Source organism: Mesitornis unicolor, unplaced genomic scaffold (assembly GCF_000695765.1).
Source record: "Mesitornis unicolor isolate BGI_N332 unplaced genomic scaffold, ASM69576v1 scaffold10843, whole genome shotgun sequence".
NCBI lineage: Eukaryota > Metazoa > Chordata > Aves > Mesitornithiformes > Mesitornithidae > Mesitornis > Mesitornis unicolor.
The window spans coordinates 1-12,339 of NW_010175319.1; the positions used below are offsets into that span (position 1 = coordinate 1).

General features: G+C 37.0%; 1 protein-coding gene across 1 annotated transcript in view; it reads left to right on the plus strand.

The window, feature by feature from the left end:
- Positions 1-3,412: 3,412 nt before the first annotated feature.
- The window catches only part of LOC104538217 (cyclin-dependent kinase 13-like), a gene marked incomplete at its 5' end in the record, with an annotated part of 17,071 nt that continues 8,144 nt past the window's right edge, over positions 3,413-12,339 (plus strand). The window contains 6 exons of the mRNA XM_010181338.1: positions 3,413-3,602; positions 4,949-5,005; positions 7,590-7,691; positions 7,804-7,881; positions 10,043-10,159; positions 11,116-11,247. Coding sequence (XP_010179640.1) covers positions 3,413-3,602; positions 4,949-5,005; positions 7,590-7,691; positions 7,804-7,881; positions 10,043-10,159; positions 11,116-11,247 — 676 coding nt within the window. The remainder of the gene's footprint in view (positions 3,603-4,948; positions 5,006-7,589; positions 7,692-7,803; positions 7,882-10,042; positions 10,160-11,115; positions 11,248-12,339) is intronic.

Genomic DNA, 12,339 nt, shown 5'->3' on the forward strand with positions numbered 1-12,339 from the left:
ATCCCTAACGTTCTGTGATTCTGTGTTTTTGAGAAACTGGAAACATTTTCCTGATGAAATTACGTTTGGAAAATATTTGCTTAAAAGTTGTCATGTATGTGGACTTTTGGATCATTCTTCCCTGCTGTTCGTTCCTTTCTGCATCCCCCAGCCCAGAGCACTACAGCATTATACCCTAGCTCATTTTGTGTTTTGGTTAAGAAAACTGCTACTGTTAGAGATCAATGACTTGAAATATATGAACAGGAGAAGATGTGTTAATCCTTTAATTTTTCTAAATGTGTATCTCACTTTCTGACCCTCATCAATCTTAAATGACAAAATAGTTAAAAAGATTAATTTTTCAAAGTGCAAACAAAAGGAGTAATGTGAGAATTGTTTCCATCCTTGTGAATCTCTTATTGTATACCTCCCTAATAGATTCAGCTGCTGTCTCTTATGCCATATTCAGAAGTAGGCAGTGTTGTAACTATTCGGCTATTCCAGCTGCTGCTCTTGTCAGCATGCAGAGATTTTAAGGTTTCTTATTATCGCAGTAGATGAAGGAATTGAGATGAGCTGTGTGGTATTAGTGAAGGAAATGGGGCACCCAGGACATAAACCCACTGTTAGTGCTCTGTTGCAGCATGTAGAAATGGACTATAGGCTGCCTCCTATCTCACAAGCACTTGTTGGGAAGTGCAGGTCTTTAACATAACAGCAGTAAGATGAATAATGTTAAAGACAATAAATAATTCTGGGTTCATTTGAATTACATACACTTTACTGTAACAGTGCTTTAGGTGTTTTTATGACACTGCTTCCAGAAATGTGGATATTGGGCAAAGTTAGCATGAAACGAAAGGTCATTTTAAAATGTAACCTCCAAGTTATCACATGTCTTGGCCTCATAAAGGAAAAAATAATTATTTTGTCTTACATTTTCCTTTTTGAGAAAGGCATTTGTTCTGGTTAATCTAAATGATGCTGTAAACTCAAACTCAGGCTATGCTGTAATAAGCAGACTTGTGCCTGTACATAGTTCACTTGTGAAGTCATCCATGATTGTTTTCTTCTACCTCAGTGTTTACTTGTTATGAAGCGTCAGATCACCCAATCTGATAAAAACCAGTGGAGATTTGAAATGATCAAGTGGAATAGTGTAATGGTTCTGTTGACTGAAACTGCAGACCTGTATCAGAAAAGGGCACCATATTTGTCTAGAAATAAACTAACAGAAGTTTCTCTTTGGCTTGCTTGATACTTTTTTTGCAGCTGCAATAACTTTCAAATATAGTTTGAGTAATAGTGAACATCAGGTTTTAACAGTTAGAATGCTAGTATTTTAATAGTTTCTCATAACCAGTGAAGAAGACTAATCTTTGACAGTTTCTCTTTTTAAAACAGGTTCTAACATTGTGTAATATATATGTAGTAAACAGGTACACAGAAGCGTAATGGATCCATGCTCTAGTTCTGATATGGAAGGAACACTTAGCATTTACATTGTTCTAGTATATGTTTCTTAATGAGAGTTGCAGAGAATATAAATAATTTTATGTCATCTCCCAGGTACTACTGTTTTATTTATTAATTGTCTCCGTTGTTGACAGTTTTTCTTCTTGCATGATGTTGTTACCAGTTGTGATTGCTGGTTATAAATAATGGTGAAAGATCATGGGAGCTAGTAGGCAGAGCAGGAAATTGTTCAAGGCATGGAGCCTACTTTGCATATACCAGAAGTCTGTGTTCAGCTGTTCTCACTGAACAGGTCTACAGTCCCACTGACCCTTTCCAGTCTTTCTTCTTGTGATGTACACACACAGTGTGGCCTGCTGCCATGACAGAGTTAACTTTCCTTTGTATTACAGAGCAAGAAGATACTAAGACCATTGGTATTCAGTTTTGTTAAGCTGACATCCTCTGAAGGTCATATCTAGATTAGTCTGGTACTACAGCATTAATATCAAGTGTTTTGCTTCAAGGCATTTTAAAATATGTCATGGTTCATACGTCAGCAGTTGTCAGTGACGTAGACCTAACACCAGGTTGCCGGCTATCCTATTTTAAAAGACCAAGATTAGGAGCCTCTATGTTTTTACCATGCTGGACTGATGAACTGCATTGATGAACTCAGTTATACAAATATTAACTAGCACAGCAGACTTTTGTTTCTTTTTGGCTCTTAATATTTCCTTCTTTCCTTTTGAAGTGGTGGGATCGGTTTGCACTTGCTTGATTTACTTCTTGCTCTGTGTCCTCTGTACACTAACAGAGGTATTTTCTGTTCAGTATTTTGCTTCCTTCGTATAACATGCAGCAGGACAAAAGGACCCAAATTAAAAACTATGAACTCTGAGTGTCACATGCAGTGGCCTGTGCTTTAGCTGCTCTACGCTGATCTTAGTTCCAAGTTTAACACTTACTGTAATGACTAATCTTTTTCTGTTTGTTAAATAGCAGATGGATTTAGCACTCTTTCTTCCCTTTTCAGCTACTATGTGAGAAAACAAATCAGTTCTTTGGAATTTGGCTGTGTGCATGTGTACATTCTGGCAAGCTTACTTCTCATTATTGCTGCAAGACTTTAACTAGCTTCTGAGTTGAAACATCTTATTTAGGAACTAGAAACTAATGAGTTCTTGTTGGGCAGCAGGTATTTGTGCTTTTTGTGGTAGCTTTAGGATATCTTTGGGGGGAAGCTTCTGAAAATGAAAGGTAGACAGACCCACTTGAATGTGGTTTCTGCATTGCCACCAGTGCTCTGCAAGGACTGCACTGTCCCAGAGTTAAGAAGAAGGGAAGGAATGAGATAAGACCAGATTCTATTGTGCTTTACGTGTGTATGTATTGACTTGGAATATGAACTTCCCTTTTGCAGAGCTGCTGTCCTAGTAGGTTAGTTCTGCTTTCTCATTTTGTCTTGTCTTACAGATACATTTTAGTCTGAGAAGGGTAGGCTTATTTCTGACCTGATTCTATGCTGAAAGCTTAAAAAAGTCAGTCACCACTGAAGCATGATATATGAACTAATGCTGCACATATTTTGTTTCTAGATTTCTCCCCAAACTTTACACAGGGAATATTAACTCAGTTAATTTTTCTTTAAATAAAATGGATGGAGATTGAGAGCCACAGGGAGAGTACATGTCCATCAAGATTAAAGTGGCATGTAGTAGAGCTATATTTGTTTTCACAAACATTTGACTAGTATAATTGTTTACATGGATAAGCAATTTTATGAAAACATTTTACTGCACTGTATTTCATTGCTGTTATTGGATATGAGGTACAGCTATAAATATTGCGGAAAATGTAAAAAGTTGTGTGAAAAATACTGCCATGTTTCAAAAGTAGGGAGCAGCAATGCTTTGGACTCTGTTAAATCAATTTCTCTCTCTCTCTCTGTTTCTCCTACCCTTTCTTGTCTTAGGTGCATTTTACCTGGTATTTGAATACATGGACCATGACTTGATGGGACTGCTGGAATCTGGTTTGGTTCATTTTAATGAAAATCATATTAAATCATTTATGAGACAGCTGATGGAGGGCTTGGCCTATTGCCATAAGAAGAACTTTTTGCACAGGGATATCAAATGTTCCAATATTCTACTAAATAATAGGTATGGCTATTACTTGAAGTATGTAAAAAATTTTGTTAACAACATCTTTAAATCTTTCTTTTAATCTTCATGGTTCACCTCCTTTAAGTCATTAGCAAAACTTTTTTTTAGATTGCCTATGTTTCTTTACCAGATTAGTATTTTACAATTGATTTTAATGTTACTACTTTAACACTGGATCCTGCAATTGTTTGTTAACCTTACCTGTGTTAAGACAGCAGGATTAAAACTTGAAGCTTTTAAGTCAGAGTATGGGAGAAAGGGGATTTTAGGAAATAAATGCTTGATGTGTATTCTTAGTGCCATCTAATTTCAAAATGAAGTGTGTCTAGGCTGATTCTTCATGGCATAATTCTAAGGTGCTTGTCTTCATCAGTCAGGATAATGCTTTAAGAGAATATTTGATCAGGGATGTTCAAACATGCTTTGGCTTGCAGTTACAGCCATAATCAAATGGGGAGAAGAATTGCTTCTTGCTTGTAATTACAAATTATATTAGTAAACATGCTTAATTGTTCGGTGTGCAACAGCAGCAAACTTGCCCTAATTTGATAAAGGAGAATTTGGAAATGACACACATTTGCATGTAGTTGAAAGTGGTGGGAGTTTTTAAAACTGGTAAGGACAAAAGAACAAAAATATCATGCAAGGTTCCTACATTCATTTACTGTATTAGAGAAGCTTGCATATAGCTTTCTGTTTAAATTCTCCAGACTTTACAGATGGTGAGTGAGGGCTTCTGGTCACTGAGCAGTGCCTTTCAGATGTAGAAACTGCCAGGCAAGAGCTCTGTGTCTTCTACACTTCCCCTCACATACAGGAAAACTGAGGAAGGGGTTATGGGTTATGCCATTCAGCAGGTTTTCCCATCTGGCAAAAACAGAAGCCCTTATCTGGTCGGTCACCATGATTTTAAGACTGTATTTAAACTTTACAAGAGCAGAACAGGACTTTGAGGGCTTCCTAGAAGGAAGTATGACTGCTGATAGTTGTTTGTTGTACAAATGCTTATGATAGCAGTAAAGCATGAGAAAATAGCAGCTTACTCCCTCTGTTTTTTTTTTCCTGCAGAGTTACTGATATGAGTACTTTACACCTAAATTTTGGCTGCCATCTGGTGATGTAAATGCCATTTGATGAGGATACCTAATTTTGCTTACTTGTCTTTGCTGTTCAGTAAGCTAGTCTATTTGTTTGATGAAGAGATGCATAGATTGTAAGGCATTGCCTCGTTAATGTGGTTTGATGAAGATCAGTTGCAGCTGTCTCAAAATCTCAAGTTCACCTGATTTTTGGTGAGGAAATCTAACAGGATTAACCTCTAAATAATTTGCTTTTTCCACCAGAGGGCAGATAAAGCTTGCTGATTTTGGACTTGCTCGGCTGTACAACTCTGAAGAAAGGTAAGATATAATTATACTGTGAGAAGGCATCAAGAGGTTTAATCCTTTTGCAAAATCTGAGTATTATGAGGGCTGGAACACTGTTTTGTTTAGAGTTGTTGTTATTGTACTGTAATACAAGTAATTGCTTAGGAAATGGAAAGAACCATATGTTGTCTTGCATTGCATAAAACCAGACAAAACTCTCTTTGTGCAAGTGTATTGCTTTTCCAAGTGTTCTGGATAAATAACTGTAGAGAGTGGCCGAATATTGATTGGAATTGAAGAGTTGTAGTCCTAAGCAGGTTGCATCAATATTTGTACTATTGGTTTCTGGTCCTGTTAACATAAGGTATATTCTTTCTGTTGGTAAACCTAGGAAAAGTTTAATTAGGGAAAGCATTTTTTTTTCTGATAAAAATTAGCATACATTTTCTTTTCTGAAAACATTACTTTTTTGTAAAATTTAACCTTTACATTTGAAGAGGTTCATTGTATTCTTTAGGCAGTCAGTGCTGTTGAATCTGCTGGAAACAGAGATACAAGTTTAAATAAAAGTTATTCTGAAACTGCTTGCAGCTTGTTCTTCTGTTCTTGGCTTCATTATGCCTATACTCCAGGAAAGAGCTGCACAGTTCTTATGATTAAGAACTTCAGTATCTATGATGTAATGTCATGTGGAACTGGATTTTCAGAACTCGGGCTGAATGGTCATTACACTAGTAGGTACGCTGGGTGGTTAGATACACAGAATATTAGCCACCTGAGCTTGCTTCTATTTCTGCGTGTCTGATTTGGGACATAACAACCATAATGCTAGCTTTATGAGCTCACTCTTTTCTCTCAGAGCTCTGAGCTTGTTGCTGAAGCCAGTAGCATTAGTTTCACTTTTACTTAAGGAACATGTGCTTAAGCATAGTTGTGAAAACTGTTGAGTATGGTAGCAGGGTAAGAGAATCTTGAGCAGCTGCTGGGTAGTTAATTTTTGGTTTAGATGTACTGATAATAAATGGGATGGATGCCATCCTACCTTCTTATTTTAACATGCACTGATTTTTTTCATGAGGTTTTCTTCAGTGCCTATTTTTACATTAAATTAAATTTTGCTTGTAAAACTTTATTAAGAATTGAACAGTTGGAAGTTAGGTGTCTTTATAGTGCAAATAACAGATTTTACTATACACCAAACAGTAACATTATTACCCCATTATACATAAATGAGACTTAAGATTAAAATCTAATGATAGCTAATAGAACCTCATTAATAGATTTTTGGCAATTCTTTTGTTGCTCAGTTTCCTTCTGAGTATCTGCAGTAACAGACATCATTAATGTATACCAACAAGTGTATAATAGCTGCTGTTTTAAATTAATGTCTTTTACGTTTGTTTTACTGTTGTTTAGAATGATACGCATTTCAAAAGGGTGCAGAATTTAATAGGAGCATCATGGGGAGGAAATGAAAATTTTAAGTAAAGTACCATCAGTTGCTGTAGTTGTGCTCCTTTAAATGTTATTCTGTTGGATTTAATGTGTTTGGAGTAGGAGATATGGCAGATTTTGTAAGAAAACATATGTTCAATTAAAAAGCACAATATACTTATATGTGAGTGGTGCATCCGTAGAGAAAGTCCATACAGTGTAAATGGTATTTCGTAGAGGAATGCTTGCTTCAGAGATAAATATGATAAATGATGGGATTGTTTAAAAAAAGTATTGCATTTTAAAAATTAATTGGGGAGTTTCTTAATGGAAAAGAAGCCTCAGGTAATTTTGCAGAAATGATAACTGTACCACTGAGTATATTACAAGAGCTCCACGAACTCCGCATTTAATGTTACTCTTCTTTCTATTTGAAAGAGTGAATTATTAAAACTGAAAGAATTTTGGGACACCTGGTTGAAACAAAAAACAAACCTAACATCTGTTTTCTGCCTTCCATTCTGAACTGTTGATGCTGTTTCTCAGTCTGTAAGACAGTGGCAATCCATTCCTTAGTGTGAGGGTGGGAAGGATTCTTCCCAGTGAGCAAAACCTCTGGTTAGAGCTGTAGAGAATTAAAGATGTTGTGAAATATTGGAAGGTATTGGAAGCATTCCAGGCTTTGGAATCAAAATTATTGAAGTATGTAGTTCAAGAAAAAGGCTTTGTCTCTTTTGCTCCTACTTACAGTGGAGAAAGGGACTTTTTTCCTTCTTCTCAAAATGCTTGTGGAGGTTCTGTATTTGGTGTTCTAATGGTCAGTTCTTTGCCCAGAAATTACTGGTTTTATCCAAGCGGATCTCTCTCCTGAAATGACTAGCGATGCAATAAATATACAGTATTGCTTTCTGAATAGTAATTGACATACAGGATTCATATAGCTGAATTCACATGGCTGTGTGATTATTATTTATAACTTCAGTGTGTCCTTTGATAGCATTGGTCTGATGGCTGTGTTTGCTTTTGTGCAGTCACAGCTTTGCAGGACTAAAATTAGGAAAAAGGTGTGGAAGGTTGTACTATTCTTAAACAGCACCATGGAAATAAAGTCCTCAAAGTATCACTTTTTCAGAAATGAGATTGTAGTAAAATGATAGTCCTCTCTTTTTGCTCCTCCCAACAGCCGACCATATACCAACAAAGTTATTACGTTATGGTATCGGCCTCCTGAACTTCTGCTTGGAGAAGAAAGATATACGCCAGCTATCGATGTCTGGAGCTGTGGGTAAGAGTTTGGTACAGAAGCGTAACAAGCATTAAAAACAAGCAAAAATAAACGTTTTTATTTATCTGTATTGAAAGCCATAATGATGGAATTGTGCAAAACTGTTTTACAGCTGCATCTTGGGTGAACTTTTTACAAAAAAGCCAATATTTCAAGCAAATCAAGAACTTGCTCAACTGGAACTTATAAGGTAACTTGCAAGCATTACCTCATAGTAGGTGCCTCGTAAACTGTTGGGTTTCTTTTGTTAGCCTTAAATTCAGAGGTAGTGCACTGTGAACATTTGCAAGTACTTAGTTATTGCCCTGAGTGAGATATTAGAGGTTTTGAGGGGCATGTAAAACAAGTGACTTTTGCTTGTACATGGTGAAGGTTTTTCTGTGAGTATGCTATGGTCCTGGCAATGTGCAGTTGAATAGTAAGAGAGTTTTTTGTAGAGGAGCTGGAGTTGCCTATTACTGAAGTTTTACAGAGAGAGTAGTCAAAATGCCTCTTATTTTTTAAGATGATGTTACAACTTCCTTGCAGCAAACCAAAATGAAAACACAGACAATAATAAGGACAAGTAGGATTTGGGAGGGATAGGTACTTGGCATGCTGCTGACCTTGAGTTCCTGTTTCAAATCTTCCACATACCCACCTGGGCTTTATTAATTTTGTGAGAATATTTCTTTTCCCTTACAAACTGCCAGATGCTTTATGGGGGTAAAAATTCTGTTCCTTGTCTCAATAAATAATAGAATATGTATATAACTCAGTGGAACCAGATCATCTTCCCCCCCCCCTTTATTCAGCAAGCAAACATTGCTCTTGATTCTGATACCATAACTGACCTTGTGAGGTCTGTTGAGGTTCTGTTCCTAGAAGTAAAGGGAAAAGAGAGTGAGTCCTACAGAACTTACAGAACCTGAACAGAAATTGGTCAATGCTATTTTAAAAATTAATAAAAAATATTACAAAGTTATATATTGAGATGTTTTTTCAAAACAGATTAAACAGTAGTGTGGTTCTGTGTAATGTGTTATTAGCTGGCCTGGAAAAATGAAGTTTTTAGGAGGTGTACAGCATATCATTGGTCATTCTCAGTGTAAGAACTAAACTTGTGAGTTGGTAAATTTTTGCTTTTGACACTAAACGGCATTTGAAGCATGTCACTGTACAGTCTGTACACTGTACTTCACTACAGAAGTTTTTTCTCTCCTGTAATGTACATGTGGTAGAGCAAACTAAAATTTTGTGATTTTCTTCTTCTGCTGGAAGCTCCTGTTTGTAGATAATTTTTCCGCTTCACTGAAGCTATGCATTTTTTTCCTGTTTAAATGTAATATATCAGTTTTAGCGACATCACTACCCACAGTATGTTACAGTCAGCAATTCTGTTTGTCCTTTCTAGCTTTAATGTTCAAAGATACAGCTGAAGTAAATTCTGACAGGAAAAGAGAAATTTCTTATTTTTATTTTCCCTCCTGAAAGTTGCATACCCCTCACATTGGTTTGCATAGCATTTGGCGCATAACTAGTAGATCATTAAGTCTCTTAGAGTAGCCATTTAATAAGCAGGAGGGGTGAGCTATGAAAATGTATTTACAAAATGTCCTTTTATGACTGCCTGCATCAGAGCTTTGAAACCTTGCATGTGCAGTAAAATGCCTCTTTATTTCTTCTGCTTGAAAGTATGGTGTTGGTCAGCCTGTGCTTAGTCATCCTCGGATGTACAAAATGGGTGGGGATGAAGGGGAAGGAATAACACTGTGGGCAGCTGCGTTTGTGGAGATAGTTGTGGCTTGTGACATAACAGTAATAACTGAAATAAAAAATATACAGGTTTTCTAGTGGTTGGATCATACTTCTGCCTTCGGCCTTACTGAGATTCCCCCCTGCCCCCCTCCCTCCTTATTTCTTCAGCGTCAACTGAATTCTCAGTGAAAAGTGCTTTTTCAGGCTTTTGTTTATCTTTCTTCATTATCCTGAGCAGCTAAGGACAGAGAAGTTAATGAACATTCTAAACCTGGGCTATCCAGTTCTCCAAGTCAAATACCTGGAGTACTGTCCAGACATAATTGGATAAGTTTTTCAAAACATTTGTGTGGAGGATGCCTGCGGTGGGGTGGGGCAAAAACAGTGGGCTTCTTAAAGCAGGTTTAGTCTGTGCAGGATGATTACCTTTCATAGACAGTTCACCATTATTTAATGGTATTGGGGATTAGACAGTAGAGAAATTAGCTAGAAGAATCTAAATATTAAAATTGTGTTTTTGTATTCACTGTACGTGCAAGAATAAAATGACAGCTGTGCTCACTTGTGGTTTTGGTTCTCATACCCTGTTTTTTTTCTCCTTCTTTTTGGTACAGCCGAATTTGCGGGAGTCCTTGTCCAGCAGTGTGGCCTGATGTTATAAAATTAGCTTATTTCAACACAATGAAACCAAAGAAGCAGTATCGTCGAAAACTGAGAGAAGAGTTTGCTTTGTAAGGATGAAGAATTAGTGTAGTCAGCTGTAATAGTGTTAAGTTTTCCTGGAGACTTTATGAATATCACTGTTTTCTGGAGAATGAACACAGATTAAGAGTAAAGAAGAATGGCTTTAGGTTCTTATCCTTCCCATGATGCCCACAGAGCTTGTATTAACTCTTACTTGATAGGAACTTCAAGAAGAGGCCCTAAAATTTCAGCTACCTGTCAGCTTTTTCACCTTTCTCTGATTGTTGTCCCTGTCCAAAAAGCATCTCAGCTCGGAGTACTGAATTGGTTTGTGTTAGGGCAGCTGGCTACAGCTAAATATGTAGTCTGGTTGGGTCATAAATTCCTTCAACGTGGAGGAGGTATCTGAATAATGTATTCTAAAGTACTACCATTGGACTAGTTTTGTGCAAATGTCTCATGTGGAAGTTACGGAGAATGGCTGCAAGCTTATTTTAAAGGGTTTGCTCTCCTTCCTGTGAATTTCAGGAGAAATGTGTCATCCTGTTCCTACTAATGAGACTTAAATCTGTAAAGCAATAGAATTATTTTCCATAGGCCAATCAAAACTGCAACATTCCAAAGTGCAAAGTGACAATACAGTCCTGGCTGAAAAGGGTGGTTTGGTGGTGTTTGGTTGGTTTGTTTTTTATTGGTGTTTTTTTTGTTTCTATAACCCAAGCTTTCTTTGCTTTGTGTGGTTTAATTGTAAGGACAAGGTTTCAAGCAATTTAGCCACACAAAGCAAAGAAAGCTTGGGTTATACGCTTGCACAGGTAATAAAAGATGAAGTTTCTCTCTGCCTCTTACTACCAAGCTCAATTTGTGAGTGGGTTTTGTTAGGATGGAAGTTATCTGAGGACTAAATGGTCAGTTATTTTGGAAAGGGTGTATGTATTAAAATTCTGCACAGAAGTGTGTGATTCAAAATAAAAATGTGATTCTTTGTTTTGCTGTTTCGTAGCATCCCATCAGCTGCATTAGATTTATTCGATTATATGCTTGCTCTGGATCCCAGCAAGCGCTGCACAGCTGAACAAGCTCTTCAGTGCGAATTTCTGCGAGATGTGGAACCATCTAAAATGCCTCCTCCAGAGTAAGTAATTTCCTTTGGTAATTATTTGTACCTCTATGAAATGTGAACGTGCACTGATTTCATTAAGCTCACTTTGTTTCAGTTAAAGTAGATGATGGCAGAACAAAAATGTTGATACATACAGTTGTTTATTGGTGATTCTGCACTAAAATGGTTGACTCCTACACCGTGATAGCAGTGGTTGTGAGGATCTGAGCACTGTTTTGTTTATTAGTCCTAGAACTAGTGGCTGAGTTAGTACCTTTAAAATAATTACCCTTATACGAATGTTTCTCATGTTGAAACCTCATCGTTTCCCTTTTATCTCTGTTTATTAGGATCTACTTTTTCTAAGGGTTTTGAGGTCCTCCATGAATCTGAATTGCTGCCTTTGATGGTAGAATGACACTGGGTATAGAATTGTGCAAAAGTACTTGAAAGTTAAAGTGAAACGCCATAGTTTCCTGTGCCAGATGAGATTCTTGGTTTTACAGGCAGGAGAAGTGGAATACTTTGTGCAGGTTTTTCCTGATGGTTTCTCTGAGAAGAAGCCTTTTGTCCAGTAGGGTTTTTGCAGTGACTTGTCATTTTAATCAGGACAAATCATATTGGAACAGGCCCTGAGGAAAACAATGAAAAGATATTACTGACTCCTCAGGTTTCATTCTTACCTCATGGTAGCTGTCAGAACGTAGAACATTTCATATTATTTGAGTAAACTGTACCTTCAAGGCAGCCTATACTGACTTCTTAGTTACCAACTGGGAAAAAATGTTATAATTCTATTAAAAAATCTTTCAAGCCTTACCTGTTACATACACACAGTTGTTAGTAATGCTTCTGATACATGAGGCTAAGTTGTTTCCTTGCCTGAATATGTCTGTATCTATCACTGAGTATCAGTCATCAGCAATCTTAAGCTATTCACTAAAACCTCAGAATGACGTGTACAGCATGTTGCTTCTATGCATTCTGAAGTAAGTGAATGGGAAGAAATTTGGCTTTTTTCAGGGGCTTTAGTAGTGCATCCATTCTGGAAGCTGATATGTAGAATTGCAGAACAAACTACTCATTGGTGTCCTTTTAAAAATTAAGAGGAACCGCGAACCGCTC